Below are 18,532 nucleotides of genomic sequence, written 5' to 3'. Positions count from 1 at the left end.
TTAGCCTCCATGTATTTGAGTTCTTTCTGAATTTCCCCTTCTGATTGAGTTCTAGTTTCAACGCATTGTAGTCTGAAAATATGCAGGGAATATTTCCCAATCTTTTGGTACCGGTTGAGACCTGATTTGTGACCTAGAATGTGATCTATTCTGGAGAATGTTCCATGGGCACTAGAGAAGAATGTGTATTCTGTTGCTTTGGGATGGAACGTTCTGAATATATCTTTGAAGTCCATTTGGTCCAGTGTGTCATTTAAAGTCTTTATTTCCTTGTTGATCTTTTGCTTAGATGGTCTGTCCATTTCAGTGAGGGGGGTGTTAAAGTCCCCCACTATTATTGTATTGTTGTCGAAGTGTTTCTTTGCTTTTGTTATTAATTGCCTTATATAATTGGCTGCTCCCATGTTAGGGGCATAGATATTCACAATTGCTAGATATTCTTGTTGGATAGACCCTTTAAGTAGAATGTAGTGTCCTTCCTCATCTCTTATTACAGTCTTTGGTTTAAAATCCATTTAGTCTGATATAAGGATTGCCATCCCAGCTTTCTTTTGGTGTCCATTAGCATGGTAAATGGTTTTCCACCCCTCACTTTCAATCTGGGGATGTCTTTGGGTCTAAAATGAGTATCTTGCAGACAGCATATCGATGGGTCTTGTTTTTTATCTAATCTGACAGCCTGTGTGTTTTGATTGGGGCATTTAGCCCATTTACATTCAGGGTAACTATTGAAAGATATGAATTTAGTGCCATTGTATTGCCTGTAAGGTGACTGTTACTGTATATTGTCTGTGTTCCTTTCTCGTCTATTTTACTTTTAGGCTCCCTCTTTGCTTAGAGGACCCCTTTCAGTATTTCTTGTAGGGCTGGTTTCGTGTTTGCAAATTCCTTTAGTTTTTGTTTGTCCTGGAAGCTTTTTATCTCTCCTTCTATTTTCAATGACAGCCTAGCTGGATATAGTCTTCTTGGCTGCATATTTTTCTCATTTAGTGCTCTGAATATATCATGCCAGTCCTTTCTGGCCTGCCAGGTCTCTGTGGATAGGTCTGCTTCCAATCTAATGTTTCTATCATTGTAGGTTACAGATCTCTTCTCCCAAGCTGCTTTCAAGATTTTCTCTTTGTCTCTGAGACTTTTAAGTTTTACTATTTGATGTCCAGTTATTGACCTATTTTTATTGATTTTGAGGGGGTTTCTCTGTGTCTCCTGGATTTTGATGCCTGTTTCCTTCCCCAAATTAGGGAAGTTCTCTGCCATAATTTGCTCCAATATACCTTCTGCCCCCCTCTCTCTTTCTTCTTCTGGGATCCTAATTATTCTAGTATTGTTTCATCTTATGGTATCACTTATCTCTCGAATTCTGCCCTCATGATCCCGTAGTTATCTTTTTCTCAGCTTCTTTATTTTCCATCATTTGGTCTTCTATATCACTAATTTTCTCTTCTGCTTCATTTATCCTAGCAGTTGGAGTCTCCATTTTTGATTGCACCTCATTAATAGCCTTTTTGATTTCGACTTGGTTAGATTTTATTTCTCCAGAAAGGGTTTCTCTAATATCTTCCATGCTTTTTTCAAGCCCGGCTAGTATCTTTAAAATCATCATTCTGAACTCTAGTTCCAACATCTTACTAATGTCCATATTGATTAGGTCCCTGGCAGTTGGTACTGCCTCTTGTTCTTTTTTTGAGGTGATTTTTTCCATCTTGTCATTTTGTCCAGGGAAGAATAGATGAATGAGAGAACAAAATGCTAACAGGGTCACAACAACCCCGAAAAATATATACTAAACAAATCAGAAGAGACCTTCCAGGAAGTGGTCACTTTTCTGTTCAGAGAGTTGCTGCTATTCTTTTCTTCGATCTCCTGTTGAGTTCGTAAGTGTTCAGAATGGTTTGATCCCTATCTAGCTGAATTCCTGGGAGCAGACGAAATTTAGGTCTCCTACTCCTCCACCATCTTGCTCCTCCCCCCAACTCATGTGGAATTTAAGAAACAAAACAAACATAGGGGGAAAAAATGAGAGGAATACCAGGAAGCTGACTCTTCACTATAGAGAAGAAACTGATGGTTATTGGAGAGGAAGTGTTTGGGTGATGGGTTAAATAGGTGATAGGGATTAAGGAGGGCACATGTTGTGGTAGCACCCTGTGCTTTATTTAGTGTTGAATTACTAAATTTTATACCTGAAATTAATATTACACTGTGTATTAACTAATTGAATTTAAATAGAAACTTGAAGGACAAAAAATGGGAAGAATGATAGCTGAAGGAAGGTAAGTGAAAATACAGTCAGTTTTTCAATGAAGGTTCAGCAGGAGTCGATATGGGAGGTGCCCAGTGGCTGGGCAAGAACTCTTTCCCTTTGTAACTGTGAATTTTGGAATGTTTTATCTTCCTTAGTCCTAGCAATCTGCCTTACTCTAAAAAGGGACTTCGAGATAGAAACCTTGGACCTAGAAAATTAAATGAGCAAACAGTTATAAAAACATGCTTCCCATCTCTGTTCCTCACCTCAATGCTTTTCTGTGTCTTCATCAGCCTCGTTCACCCCAGGTATAGTTTCTGACAAGTACTACAATTTCTCACTCAAAATTTTTGTCAGCTATTGTATTATTGGGATTAGCTGGTAAAAATTACACTTTGATGCCTGGTATTAGCAACATAAACACATGCTGGAGGCACAGTTGTAAGCATAACATCACATGGAGACAAAGAACAGGTGATGGTAGGGGTATGTGACATGAGAACTTAACTTAAAGCTTTTCACAGACTCACACACACACACACACCAATCTCATTATGATCCAAAAATCTGGTGGGAGAAAGGTGGAAGGACAAAGTTCTGCTTCCTCATTTTTCCTTTGTTGCTCTGCCTTTTAGAAAAGTAGACTACATGCCGTGTAGGCTTGCCTACATATCCTATATTTCTTTGTGTATTTAAATCATTCTAGGAGAGAATGGGAATGATATTTTAATGAAAATTTAGGGGCACCTGGGTGGCTCAGTTGGTTAAGTGTCTGCCTTTGGCTCAGGTCATGATCCCAGGGTCCTGGGATGAAGCCCTTCATCAGGCTCCCTGCTTAGCAGGGGAGTGTGCTTCTCCCTCTCCCTCTGCCCCTGCTTGTGTTCTCTCTCTCACTCACTCTCTCTCTCAAATAAACAATATCTTAAAAAAATAAAGAAAATTGAACCAATGTGAAAAAATTAGGGTAGAGAAAGGTGAGCTGCTGTCCACTGATTAAATTAACTCAAGCAAAGCACCATGAGTGACCAAATGGCAGGATTGTTTACAAATATACACAGCACTGTTTGTTTCCTGACTTATCTGATTGGTTATAAATCATGGTTATCACAAAACTGTTAAGAAACCTTCCAAGCTGCCATCTAATCCAACCTAAGCCACCAGTATTTGCTACACAAATCTGGCCATACTTGCCCTTCTCTATCCAAAGGGCACTTATGAGGTTGACATGCTTATGTAATCTTTCTGGACACTGTTTTCTCACTCCACTACTTTGGTTGTATTAACATGGTCTTTAGTAGTGCTTGCTCTGCTGGGTGGAGAAAAGACTTCCTTCTGAGCCTCCTTACCTCGGTTTTCATCCTCGTTGTCTTCCCAGGGCTCTTCATTTGCTAGCAGTGGGTTTTGTGATTCATTCATAGACCTCATAGGGAAGGAGTGTCCATCACCAGGGCTGTCGGGGAAAGGAAGGCAGTGAACTCTTGCAGCTGACATAGACTTTTTGTGAATCTAATAACCCTCTTAGAAATAGGACTGGTTTCTTACAAAGATTTAAACCATTTAGCTTATTCGCTAAAGCCATGGTGGAATTGGGTTTTACAACAGCATCATTTAGTTGCTGTATTGCTTTTAATTTCTATGTCTTGTTTGTCTGCATCATTGTCTACTGTTTTGGTTTGTAAGCAACTGTTAAACTTGTCTCCCACAATGCCCAGTTATGGCAATATGCACATATTGCGGGCTTCATAAATATCATTTAATGATCATCCGAATTTATATCCAACTATCTTATTGCTTTGGTTCTAAATTTTCAACAAAAATTAGCAGATTCAGAATCATTGATATATTGGAGATAAGTTGCTGTGAATTGGTGATAGGTATTAATGTCTGAATGTCCCATTATTTGGCTTGTATGGCAGAAAGGTTATTAGGAACTATGGGAAAGAGCCTGAGTGAGGCATCTCTAGGAGTGCAGATTTTGGGGGCAATTACCCTCACATGCGATCCACTTTGTGGATATCTTTGGTAATCTAGGGCTACCTCCTTGGTGAATCTCTGTCCACCAACAGATGGGATGCATCAGAGGGAACTAAGTTCTGGCTACAGTGGGCTACAGTTTGAACACTTGAGTATATATATCTGAATGCATTGCAAATTTATATCTGAGTGACTTTTGGATTACTCATTTTATATTACCTATGCCTTTTCTCCTGTTCATAATTGTGGTTAACTGAAAGTTGACAGATTTTACTGATAGTTCTCTACAGAGGATGTAAGTATACTGATTATAAGTGAATGGGCTTTGATTTTTGTTTTTTTATTTCAGAGAAGACTCATTTTAGACCTCTCTTTGATATAGTGATAGTGTGTATTTGTGTATGTGTGTTAGTGGGGCGCAAATAATTGCTGGTAACAGTTATTAATCAACATTACCCACCAACACAGTTTTGTCTTGTGCTTTATAGCCAGGATAGTAGGATACACCATAGAGCTTAAATAAATGAGGCTGTGAAACACCAACTGGTACCACTTATCCACTTACAGCATTTTTAGGGTAGGTGTCCCCTCTGTTGTTTTCTTCTAATTTATTTGTACATATTTTGTATATATTTTTGATCACAGAGTATATACCATTTCAATAGTTTTAATAACTATTACTTATAACTACATAATATTCCAGCCAGTGGGGATATATATATATGATATATATATATATATATCATATTGTTGAATGTTTAGGATAGATGTTTCCTAATTATTGGCCAGAAATACTGTTGTGTTGAATATTTTTATGCCTAGTTTGTTTGTTTTGAGGATAGATTTTTAGAAGTGGAATTACAGGACAATGGACATGTAGATTCTTATGATTTTTGATACATATTACCAAATTCATTTATAAAAGAGTGGTACCAGTTTACACTGTCACAAAGCATGAGAATGTCTATTTATCATACCCTCACCTAATTTCTCTTAACCTAGAAATAAAAAAACTTGGGGAATAGAGTTTTTTACTGGACTGTTATTTGTTGCAAACTATAATTGAAACAGAATTTCCTATTTCAAGGCATGGTCCAGCATCAACTTCTTTCAGTGGTAATAATTACCTACCTGGACCCAATAGGTATTAACCAGAACTTCTTGTTATCTCCAAACACCTGCTGGATATTTTTGATGAAGCCAAGGTTGAACCCATTTTTCTCTGGGCCACTTGTAAACACTGGAGTACAGAAGGCCTCTAGGGCAGGATAGGGGAGTTGAAGAAAAGAGGAAGAAAGCAATAAAGGAACAAAGTTCAGGACTATCATGATCTTACAGTTCTCCATGAATGTGACTTGATGCTACAGTATCTTTTTGCTGTGGTAGCATTGGCCTCTCATCCTTAGTTATTGTTAAATTACGTAGTAAAAACAAGTTTCATTACTTAATACAAAGTCATTTTGTTATTAAATGCAAAGAATTGGTACTCTATTTTTTTTAAAGGCAGAAGAATCACATAATGATAGAAATAATTAAGCAGCCATCGGGGAACTATATATTTTGTGCTGCTGCATTGTAAGGCATGAAAGAACAAATTTAACAGTATTTTATTTGAATCTAAGTGGCAGCAGCAGCCCAATGGTCTCCATCTTTAGAGCTGCGACTAGAGTAATGATGCATAAAGAGTTGGTAATGACATTGATTTGGTTTTGAAACATTTCAGAAATGAAGATGTTTACACTGAAACCTGCGAATGTAAGAAACTGAGTTTTACTCCATTAAAAATGTCAACAGATGAACTATAATCACCTCAAAGACTGAGGAGTTGGACCATGTTAGTGCACATTATTTTTAGACACACATTTACCCATTAAGCAAAAAATACTTTCACTGTTGGACCGGCTGCATCTAGCCACTTCCTGTTTGTTCTTTGTTTTCAAATTCTGTTATCATGAAGTTTTTAGTACTTCTCTACTTTGTAGTTATGTCTAAGCCAAATGTGCTGATCTACCACCCTAGCAACTAAGTGCTACAGATATATGGTTTAGAAAAGGAGTGTAAATATTTTCTTAGCTGTTAGCATTATTAGTAAATGAGTTCCAAATGTATAGTGGCTTTTGTACGAAACTTTGCTCAATCTATCTTAGCTAAACATTCAATATTTGGACACTTTCTCCTCACTCCTCATGCATTTATTTGTATACAATGAAAATATTTGTTTCACTATAGATGAAGTAAAGTTGTTACAGTGGAATCCAGCAGAAACATAATTCTCCAAATAATAGCCTGGAGTATAGAGTAACAGAAAAAAAAATGTTAATTTCTTGTATTCTTTTTCTAGAAACTCACTTATTCAGTGTATTTATCATATTCCCAGTCCTCCACAGCTCCTTGATGATTGTAGATATCCAGTGATTTGTTGGTTTGGATTCTTTCTCAGCACTCTGTCTTTGGATGCCCTCAATAATTTAGAGTCTTCTATCTTTATTAACCTTCACCTCTCCCTTCTGATGTTCCCTTCTGTACTGATTTTTCCTCCACTTCCTCATGTGAACACCTTTTAGAAATTTTTCAAGCTATAAATTTGGGGAATTATTACCCAATGTGAATTATAAAGAGTAATGATCCATTTTGGTTTTGTGTGAGGTTTCATTCAATAACACTTTATTCATTCACTATGGCTCTCCAGTTTGGTTAAACGTGTTTACATCTGTCTCAGTTTGTAAGCAAAGGAATGTCACTACAAATAAAATGCTTCACTGGAACTTTTCCTCTTCCTTGGGAATAATCCATATGCCACTATGATATTCATTAATGTGTTTCTTCCCTCATCTTAATATCCAGTCTTACCTAAGGTGGTTTTGTTTCTGCTGACGAGCCAACAATGGTAACCAAAGAGAATCACAAGGCTGACAAAAAACATGCAGGCCACAAAGAGGAGGAAAAGAACATGGAACTTTGAGCGAACACTGGGCAATTCCCCCTAGAACAGAAATAATAAACAAATAGAAACAGGATTAAAGTGATAAGGCTTGGCTAGTTTTTCTGTATGTTAGCACTTTTCTCATATGTATAAAATGTCTAGCTAGAATTAAAAAAAACAGATTTTATAAAATTTTTATAAAAGTTCTTTCTGTTGATGACCATACCTCATTATGGATATGCTTTCAGCCTACAAAGCCTAAAATGGATCCTTGATTAAGTTCAGTGTAAAACATAGTATATACTGCAGCAATTAGAGAATACTAGTGTAAGAAGGGTATATTCAGGCCATAATTGGTATGCAACCTCTTAAGGCTAGTACTCCATTTAGTTTGCAAATTATGAATCACTGGCCAGAGGTGATCTTGAGGTCATATGGTTCATCCTCTTGTCTCAAGATGGGTTATTCTGAAATACTTTATATATCATGTTTCCTTGGACATATGCATGTTGAAAACATCACAATGATACCTGTAGGAAGTTAAAACACATAGGTAGAATTTCAAAATGCTCTACCCATATGTTATAACCCGACTTTAAAGCTAGTGAAAATTTTGTGTGGATGTTTTTTATAGTTGAAGTAGAAGGTGTTGATATATCAAATGCTGTGAAATAGCTCTTTAGATAGTAAAATCAAGCAGGATTTGACAGGCAATTGTAAAAGTAGGTAGCTAAAGACTTTTATAGTTATCTGGGACATCTTATTTTCCATGTGGTGCCAACTTTCTTTTTTTACATGCAGCCCTAAACCAGCATGCACATTTTATCTTCTGAAGAGAACTTTAGAAAACATTTTCAGTTTTGGAGTGAGCAGTTGAGAGAAGTTTTTTATTTCCCCCTTTCCTGTGCTGTTCATTTTTTTTTTTTTTGGCATGATGAATTGCATTAAAGTATTTCCAAATGCTCTTGAGTAGTAAAGTTAAAGGTGATTCTTGATTGAAGTGGACCTTAACATTAGGATCTGGTTCTACTTCAGTTTGGAAGGAAAAAATTAAGACTTGGAAACACTTGAAAAATTCAGATAGCATGGATTTTTTTTCTTAGAGAAGATTTTTATTCATTTTGATGTAAGGAAATATTGGGGATCCTTCAGAGTATACATGTTTGAAGGATGAAGATAAGGGGAAGTCAGTCAGTCAGATGTTTTCAGCTGATGAGTAGTCTGGGTAAAATTTGCATGGGGGTAGAGCACCCCAGGACATAGTTACCTCAAGGACTTCAACCTTCAGAAAACTTCATCTGAAGCTCCTTTCTGAAATGATCCCTCCACAAAATCTTGGCCTAAGCTCCCAAACTAAATTTGATTGGCTTGTGTTTGTTTTGTTTTGAGTTTATAGGAAAAAAATTATATATTGTTTTGTAGTGGGTTTTGCCTAGCTAGGTTTTTGCTTTCATAATCTCTACTTTTTGAGTATGTTTGTTAAAGCTTTTAAAGCTTACATTTATTTTACTTCTTATCTTTCATATTTAAATGGGCAATAGGAAATGTCTAGGCAAGAGGGACAGACAGAAAGTCAGTTCACACCCTGGGTAGCTAAGCTGGAAGTCTTTTCCTCCCCTAATTACTCTTGTAGAACTGTCTTTTGTCTGCCAAAGGATATCCCTTGATAAAGTCCCCCCCCCCTTTCTTTTTGTTTTGTTAGAAGAGGTTGACGGCCCTGTGTTTGAAATTACCTTCCCGGGAGATAACCAAGCTAAATTACTCAAAGCAATAACCACCAGAAACAGTTCAGGGGAATACTGGTAGCATAACACTACTATCTTGGTTCTAAAATAATTCATAGTCTCTGTGAAGAGATTCATGGCCCAGTGTGGAAGGTGTATATTACTACTTTTTTCATAAGGTAAAAGATCAATTTCCTATCAAAGTAGCTACTCTTCAAGTTAATATATAGAGGAAAAACATGACCTGATCATTGTCTTCTGAATTCTTTATTCCAAAGGAGCTATAGCTTCTCCATAGCAGGATGATAATGGGCAGTAGGATATGGTATAGTGTTTTAAGATCTCTGGGCTTAGGGTCAGATAGCCTCCAGGCCTGACTTTGAAACTTACAAGCTGGATAATCCTGAGCAAGTCACTTAACTACTATGAGCCCCAGTTTTATCATTTTTAAATGAGGCTATAATTCCTGTTTTGTGTACTTTATAAGGTTGTGGTGAGGAGAAGATGAGATAATAGATATGAAAGTGCTTTGAAAATGGTAAAGTATCATACAAATAGAGGTTGCTGTTCTTAGGAGAACCGCTAGTCACCTTGATACACGATTTTTAAAATACATGGCAGTGTTTACTTTTTATTTTAAGGTGAGACTCAATTTAAACTGAGAAAGCCATCTCTAAACCACCCCAAAGTGCTTTCTGGCTGGAGATACTGCATAGAAGCATTTTTCTGAATCATCAATGCCCTTTTCATTATGAGAGCAAACCAAGACAGGTTTTCTTACATCCCATCTGTCAGGCATGAGCTAATCTATTTTAGAGGAAAAATGAGGGAATAGGAAAAAGACAAGGCTATGCTCATCTTGTGCTCATGAATACTGGCATATGTTTGGTAATTAATTCACATCCAGATATTATGTTTCAAGAGTGAAAAAAAAAAGTGTACAGCACCTGGATGGCATTGTGGTATTTGATGATTGACTGAGTTGAAGGGCCAAGGCAAAATGTGTAAAATGCAACATTGTTTACTCTGTTATGAGTTCTTAAACAGTAGCCTACTCTGTTGGAAGACCAAGTAAGGTCTATAGTGAAGACCGAGGCTGACACTTTCTCGGCTGAATTGGATACAGTAGATTTTCTTTACATTCAGGGTAGTAGCTCAGTGTGTGAATGGGATGCCAAACAGGTCATGAAAACCTGAGCAATAGATAAGAGATCCTGAGATGTGGAAAGGAGCCAAAGAAGAGATGCCAAGATAATGAATCATTTTGTATTTGGGGAAAATTTATGAGAAAACTTCATTTCTGCTTATATTTTTGTATCTTTGAGTTGAAGATTTTTTTTAAAGATTTTATTTGTCAGAGAGAGAGAGTGAGCATGAGCAGGGGAAGGGGCAGAGGGAGAAGCAGGCTCCCCGCTGAGCAAGGAGCCTGATGCAGGGCTAGATCCCAGGACCCTGGGATCATGATCTGAGCCAAAGGCAGAGGCTTAACTGACTGAGCCACCCAGCTGTCCCTGAGTTGAAGATTTTGATGTACATTATATAATTCCTGATTCTTACTATTTATTTGAGAGAGAGAGAGACAGAGAGCATGAGAGAGTGCACAAGCCAGAGGGTGGGTAGTGGCAGAGGGAGAAGCAGACTCTCTGCTGAGCAGGGAGCCCCATGCGGGACTTGATCCCAGGACCCTGGGTTCATGACCTGAGCCGAAGGCAGATACTTAACCGACTGAGCCACCCAGGTGCCCCATAATTCCTGATTCTTAAAGTTATTAAATATCTGAATTGATTAAGAAAGTTGGGAAAATGGAAAGCACATATCACTGTAATTTTTAATACTATATTTTCTACACTAGTAGGGATCAAAGCATTAATTAATAATTTAACTACTCTCAGGTATTTAGGTTCTCACTGCCTGTCTTTCTTTGTTCTCCACTTTATTATAATCTTTAGTCTGGTCACAGGATTCACATTCTTTCCCTGTTGCTTTACCTCTTCACTTGACATGAGATATTCCTATTATATGGGCTCCTGTACAATTCCTTCAGTAATTACTAATAGCTCTACCCACATCTGTCTTTTGCTATTTAGGTTCAGTTTGGACAACCCTCATCATGGAAGGTTATGATATTTTAACTACTGTACTGGAATTGTGGGGAAGGGATATCTTCTGGAGTCCATTGACATGAAATAAAAAAAAATTCACTATACTGCTGCCAGACCCCACACACATATGTAAAGTAAAAATCTGCCTTCAATTCGTTTGGAAATAGATGGGATATGGTTGAAATTTTCAAGTAGAAGAAATGTGAAATTCTCTTTTAGATTTCACTATAATCATCAAAATCATTAAGAAGGTAAAAATACTTTACCTTTCAACATATGTTTCATTTGACCTTGGCAATGAGCCAGGGAAGCAGGTAACAGAGCCAGTATTAGAACTCAGTTTTCCTAATTCCCAACCCAGTGTTTGTTACACAAAGCTCAAATAAGACTCCCCATTTCATTTTGGTCCTGTGCAAAGATGAGTCAATGAATCTTTTTGTCCAGTAGGAATTTTGCAACTCTCCTTTGAACAGGAAATGAGAAAGTATTTTCTGACAATGAGGGAATATTTTGTTAGCATTTTTCTTAGGAAACTAGAGATTCAAAATTAGTTTCAACATTTTAAAAATCTATAATTGGTAAGAAGTGGGTATTTTAAACTTGACTAGGTAAATACATTGTAAAGAATCACTAAGAGTCAAGAGGTTAGGTTCCCAAAGGTCTTAACAAGATTCTCATGTATGACAGAAATTTAAGTGGAATCCTTAAATAACAAACTCCTAAATCTCAGAATATTCCACATGGGAAACTTGTTTTTGGTGGCTTCCTTTCTGGTTACCTTAGTATTAGCTATTTCAAAATGTAAAAGGGAAAGTTGAAAAATGTCACAGATGTATGTTTTGGGGGTGACCTTTCAGGGTTATTTAACTTACTCTCCAGTATTTGATGAAATAGTTGAAGACTGTTGTAGCAATGTACAGGCAGTAGAGAACAGAATAAGCTAAGAACTGAAGAAAGAATTTGTAGTTGGAAAATCCAATGCAATTATTAACCCTAAAAAAAAAAAGAAAAAAAGAAAACGTAATTTGAAATCAGGATCCATTGATTGAGAACACACTGATACATAAGTGAACAAAGCAATGGAAGGATGTTATTCTTGCTGCTTCATTATGTGTTGTGTAGAAACTCAACAGAATAGAAGTCCCTTAATAAAAACAGACTAGAAAAACAAGTTCATGTCTCACTTGTTTCTCTTTTCATTTACAGGCATAGAGACACCTGGCCTACTTAATTGTTCTGGACTGGTTCCTGACCCACCCAAGAAAACCTGAATCTTGGATACTAAAAACCTATTACAATCTTAACAGCTACACTTAGTACAGTGTGGCATGTTCTCTTTGTAGTTAGATGGTTTCAGACTGGTTCTCTAGGTCAGACATACAAAATTTGGAGAATTGCTGAAGTTAACGATCTAGAATATTTCAAACATCAAGACAACTAAAAACAGAACTGAATCGTATAATGTCAAAGAAGAGAACTATTTGTGCTTGATTTCATTACTACACCCAATTACTAAAGCTAATGGACAAAAGACCATTAGTTTTGTGAGATCAGGAAATTCACTACCATACCTTTGGTGGTATATTTATTTTTTCTTTAAAATGTTATGCCTGCCCTGTCCCCCATGTACATACAAGACCCAGTGATTTATGGTTAGAGAAACAAACATGTTACAACTATGCTTAGGAAAATAGGCATTTTGAGCAACTTTGACCCTTTCAGAGTAAAGAAATGAATCAAAAGGACATACCAAGGGCAGTGATGGTCCATTTTTAATACACACCTACAAAAGAAACAATACAGTGTGATAAGTGGAGCTACAGAAATGAAGTAATACCTCATAATTGAACTCAAGTCTCACCAGTATTTTTACATGGTACCAGTACACTCATTCCTAGATTTCCACTATAAGCTACTGCAAAATTATTTTGTTCTCAGTTATTTCTTGGATGAGCCAATCACAACACTTTATAGGATTATACTGACAGCAAGTTACATGCCTAGAAGTCTAAGATATCTCCCCTCATTTTGCTCAATATACAGATTAATAAAATACAGAAGAAAACATATGGCTACAGTCTGTTAAAATAAAAGACAAATGGAGACCATCCTTAAAAATTTCTCAAGCTGACAAAACCAGTTTAGTCATACAAGCAAAGCTTAATTTAGCTTATTTTATAAGACTGACTTGACCTGGGTCATTTCTTGCTTATGCCTCTGGAAATCATTAGTAAAATTTAAACTGTTTTCTAAGGTTGGTATAAAGTAACCACTGACCAATTCTCTATCATTTAAGAAAATTCTGAATATTCTAACCACTGTGAAGAATAAAAAGGCCTTGTTTTCTCACTATATAAGCTGTTTTATAACAATATATCTCAAGCCTCATTTTATGTTTTGGTTTGAGTGCTCCTGGTTTGCAAACTGTCCTTCTGGTGTGTACACAATAAAGTTTTACTAATTAGGGGCCCCTGGGTGGCTCAGTCAATTGTCTGCCTTCAGCTCAGTTCATTATCCTGGGATCCTGGGATTGAGCCCCGCGTTGGGCTCCTTGCTCAGCCAGGAGCCTGCTTCTCTCTTTCCCTCTGCCCCTCCCCTGCTTGTGCTCTCTCTCTCAAATAAATAAATAAAATCTTTAAAAAAAATAAAAAAATTACTAATTACTACTCTGGTGATTTATTTATTTTCCTTTGGCTATTTCTGATCTTTTGAAAGATCTCTCTGAATCAATAGTGAGAGAAATATGGGGTGAGTAAGAGAAATAACACCCAAGAAGAAAGGACATGAAGATTATATTTATTAACATACTGATGTGACTTTACAAAGCTGGAATAATTCAAGTAACAAAATAAAGTGGTATTGAGGTATAACCCAAAATATAAAGTGATTATCCATGCCTATATACTTATATGAATAATAAACAAATAAAGAAACAAACAAATAAGTGACAAGAGTCAAATCTCTCAAGAAGAAGAATTCCAAACAACTTATGTAGATATTCTACCTTCAAGGAGGGGGAGCATAATTTTCCATTCCTTTAGTTTGGGCTATTCATAGTGATTTCCTTCCAAAGGGTAAAGGAAGCAGCAGAGGAAGAGTAAATTTACATTAGAGAAATCTGACAAACACTACCTCAGCCAAATAATCAAGATTAATAATACAGTGATAAGTCATGTTCATAATATGTGCCCTTGATACAATACAATGATAATGGTATTTTACCTCTATGCTCTTCCTACCCAAAACACAGTACCCAAGTCTAATCATGAGAAAAATATCAGACAAATCCCAACTGAAGGATATTCTACAAAATACTTGATCATTAATCCTAAAATCCTAAAAACTGTCATGGTTATCAAAAACAAGTAAAGTCTGAGAAAACTGTAAGAGCTAAAAGAACCTGGGAAGACATGCCAACTAAATGTAATGTGGTATCCTGGATGGGATCTTAGAAAAGAAAAAGAACATTAGAGAAAAACTGAGGAATTCTGAACAGAGTATGGACTTCAATTAAAAATAATGTATTGATGTTGGTTCATTAGTTGTAACAAATGTATCATATTAATGTAAGATGTTGATAATAGGGGAAACTGGATGTAGGACATATGAGAACTATCATCACAATAATTCTATAAATCTAAAACTGTTCTGAGACCGAACATTTATTTTTATTTTTTAATTTTTAAAATTTTATTTATTTATTTATTTTTATTTTTTTATTTATTTGAGAGAGAGCAGAAGAGAGAGAGAGCAGAAGTGGGGGGGGCAGCAGAGGTAGAGAGAGAAGCAGGCTCCCCGCTGAGCAGGGAGCCCAATGCAGGGCTTGATCCCAGGACCCCGTGATTATGACCTGAGCTGAAGGCAGATGCTTAACCAACTGAGCCACCCAGGCGCCCCATTTTTTAATTTTTAAAAAAAGTTTTATTTGACAGAGAGAGTGTGAGCAGGGGGAGGAGCAGAGGGAGAGGGGAAGAAGCAGACTCCCCACTGAGCGTGGAACTTGACGTGGGGCTCCATCCCAGGGCCCTGAGATCATGACCTGAGCCGAAATCAAGAGTCAGACGCTCAACTGACTGAGCCACTCAGGCACCCCGAACGTTTATTTTTAAAATGGAGTTTTATATCTCTTTCCTATCTTTAGAATAGTTTGAATAATCATCATTCTAAGAGGGTATGTGGAATGTGTTCATTATGATTGAAAGGAAATGCTCTTATCTAGGCATGGTCACATGTTAGGATCAGTCAGGTTGTTGTCCAAGCTCAGCCCAGGGGAAAGATGGATGTCACTTACATGGCACAGACAGAGCAGTGGTGGCAGCGATCAGGCTTGATCAAATGGCACCGGTCACAGAATCTAACAGCTATAGGAAAAATAAGGTGGTTAGCATTGGTTAGGGCTCAATATGACACCATATATCTTACTAGCCTATCTGGATGGCTTGTTATACACTGATTACAGGTAGTCAAGCTCATCTCAAGTTACCAAGAAAAAGGCAGATCACAGAAGAGAATTGTGGTATGTATTTTTTTCCCTGTTAGATCAATCTTGAAGGCACCTTCTGGGGGATGAAGGTAAAGGGAAAAGTTTTCATATCTGCATATCTGATAATAAGATTTGGTATTATAAAACAAACTATGCTGTCAACTGCTTGAGTGATCTTGGGAAAACCACTTAGATTCTGTTTACTCCAACTTTCCTATATAAAAACAATTAATTCAGTTGACCATTTCACAGATGAAGGAAGTAAAGACTTAGCCATATCAAGTGACTTACACAAGATCACACAGCAAGTCAGTGGCAGAACTGTGACCACTATAGTTTTTCTGACCCCTTATTTCATTCAGAGTTCTCTTCACTCTATAAGTCTGATATAAAAAAAATTCTCCCTCCCTCTTCCTTCCTTCTCTCCTTCCTTTCTTTATTTCCCTTAATGAAAGGCATTTTCCTTTTCTTCTCATTTTCTCTCTGTTCATCAATAGAGTATGACTATGTTTAATGTAATTATTATTAAGTGAAACAACTAAAATCATGAATAATTTGAGCTAATATAATAATTCCATCTGAAGTGTACATTAAGCACATATAATTGATTTAGCATAATGGACTGCTAATTCAGCAGTTTGTGTTTATGTCTAGCAATGGGGGGGATGACAAAAGTATGGTTATAATCAAGGCAGAGAAAAAGGGAGAGGGACACGCATGTTTAATTCATCCAGCATGTTTTTAAAGATATAGTAATATCTTTGCCCAGTTTAAGCCACCATTATCTCTAATTTAGATGACAGCAACAGATGCCTAATTATTTACTCTTTCATTCTTGTTCCCCATAATATATTCTCTATAGAATAGCCAGATGATCTGTTAAAATGTAAATCAGATTATATCACTTTTTACTTAAAACCTTCAGTGGACTTCCAACACCATTAGAATAAAATCCAAACTCCTTACCATGGCCTGTATCATCTGGCCTCTGCTTGCCTCCTCAGTTTTAACTAGTATCACTCTCCACCTGCTATACTCCAGTCACATGGCTGGCTGGCTGTTCTTCTAATACTGCAAGCTTGCTCCTAAGGGCCTTTTGTACTTGCAGTACCTTCTGCCTGGGATGCTAGTCCCTCTGCTCTTTACTTCCTGCTGGTTTTTATTATGCAGGTCTCAAACCAAAAGATATTTCCTCAGAGAAGCCTTCTCTATAGCATAGGGCTGCAAACAAATGATTCAAGGGTCCAGAGACTAGTGAGTAGTGAGTGAAGCAGCCAGTTGGAAACTGTGAGGGAACCTGAGAATGCATGCCTTATTTAAAAAGTGTGGCTACTACTCAGCTTTAGCTAGTTTTTGCCATGTGAAAATGCAGACTGAATATTGCCAGAGTGTCTGAGTTTTCAGGAGAAGCCAAAAATAAGGACTTTCATGTGGAAATATTCTAGTTGTTAAAAATCAGTAACAAATATAAAGTTTTAAATGATACATTAGAGATCAAACAAAATTTCTCTTGGGTCTAATTCATCCCATACACCTTTAGTTTGTAACCAATCTCTGTTCTATCACATCATTCTGTTTACTACTGTGAGAAATTATACAAATAATTTCCTGTCTACTTTTCACCATATTTCAGTACGCATGAAGACTTTTAAAAAATCATGACTACCATGACATCAATGCTCTAACAAAATTAATAGTAAGTCCTTAATATCTAATACCCAGATCATACTAAAATTCTCCCAGCTGCCACACAGGATCTTAATGAATGATAACTGAATAAATAAATGATAAACAGATGAACATAAATGTCTAACAGTATAATTCCCAAAGCCTTGAAACACAATCTTCCTTATTAGAAACATTAGGATGACTTGTCAAAAGAGGTTTGAGTTTCAAATTTTGAAAGGTGGAAAACTGGTTCAGCTAGTACTATTTTAGTCATACAGATGAAAACTAAGAGTAAAACTCCATAGCAGACATTTACCCAAGAAAGATGACATATCTCTGCACAAATACTTATACGAGAATATTCATAGCAGATTTACTCATGATAGCTAAGCACTGGAAACACCAAATGTACATCTACTGGTGAATGGATAAACAAACTATGATATATTCATACAATGAAATACTACTCAGCAATAAAAGGAATAAAATACACAGAAATGTGAAGGAATCTCAAAATATTATGCTAAATAAAAGAAGAAATAAAAAATCATTTTTTAAAAAAATGATTACATTTATATAAAATTCTAGAGTGGTAAAACTAATCTATGATGGAAAACTATCAGAATAGTGGTTGCCTTGGTGGTGGTTGGTGGGAGTGACTAGGAAGGATATTGAGAGAACTTTCTGGGCATGTGGTAATGTTTATAGAGGTTTTAATGACACAGATGTGTACATCTGTCAAAACACTGAATGCCGAGGGAGCAAGATGGCGGAGGAGTAGGAGACCTGGATTTCGTCTGGTCTCAGGAATTCAGCTGAATAGGGATCAAACCATTCTGAACACCTACGAACTCAACAGGAGACCGAAGAAGAGAGTAGCAACAACTCTCTGAACAGAGAAGCGACCACTTACTGGAAGGAAGGACGTGCGGAGAAGTGAATCTGAGGCAATATTCGGGAGGATAGACGGCGGGGGAGGGGGCCTCCCTCGGCCGCTTCTCGCAAGTGATAGAGCCGCGGAGCACAAAATCGGAACTTTTAGAAGCCGGCTCCGCTGAAGGACATCGCTCCATTGGCTAAGCGGGGGGTGGAACCCTCGCGGGACAGTGTGGTCTCAGGACCCTCGGGGTCACAGAAAGACCAGGGGTGCCTGAGTGCAGCAGAGCTCCCTGGTATTGGAGCAGGGAAGTCAGCTGCAGAGGCGGAGCCGAGGTGCGGGCTCTCAGCTCGGGGTTGCCATAAACTGTGATCCGCGGCCCAGTCGGGCCACCGCTCCTCCAGCAGGGACCCAACAAGCGGCAGATCCGGGGAGACTCCCCTCCCTCCCCCGGGAGGAGCGGCGCGGGAGTGCACTGCAGGGATCTGCTGGGTTTGGAGACTCCACACGGGGTTGGGAGCCAGAGATAGAAATGC

The 18,532-nt window shown here is 37.4% G+C and overlaps 1 protein-coding gene across 3 annotated transcripts in view; it reads right to left on the bottom strand.

Annotated features, from left to right (window-relative positions):
• ZDHHC15 (zinc finger DHHC-type palmitoyltransferase 15) overlaps positions 1–18,532 on the bottom strand; it is a 152,246-nt gene that overhangs the window by 43,985 nt on the left and 89,729 nt on the right. For all 3 annotated transcript variants that reach the window (XR_003522533.1, XR_003522534.1, XM_027607767.1), the window contains exons 5-10: positions 15,260–15,329; positions 12,719–12,751; positions 11,841–11,961; positions 7,070–7,202; positions 5,351–5,477; positions 3,592–3,695 (exon numbers count right to left, since the gene is read on the bottom strand). Coding sequence is in view for 1 of the 3 variants with exons in the window: in XM_027607767.1 (XP_027463568.1) it covers positions 3,592–3,695; positions 5,351–5,477; positions 7,070–7,202; positions 11,841–11,961; positions 12,719–12,751; positions 15,260–15,329 (588 nt within the window). In the remaining 2 variants the exon portion in view is untranslated. The remainder of the gene's footprint in view (positions 1–3,591; positions 3,696–5,350; positions 5,478–7,069; positions 7,203–11,840; positions 11,962–12,718; positions 12,752–15,259; positions 15,330–18,532) is intronic.

This window comes from Zalophus californianus, chromosome X (assembly GCF_009762305.2).
Source record: "Zalophus californianus isolate mZalCal1 chromosome X, mZalCal1.pri.v2, whole genome shotgun sequence".
Lineage (NCBI taxonomy): Eukaryota > Metazoa > Chordata > Mammalia > Carnivora > Otariidae > Zalophus > Zalophus californianus.
This window is presented reverse-complemented; position numbering and strand designations above follow the sequence as displayed.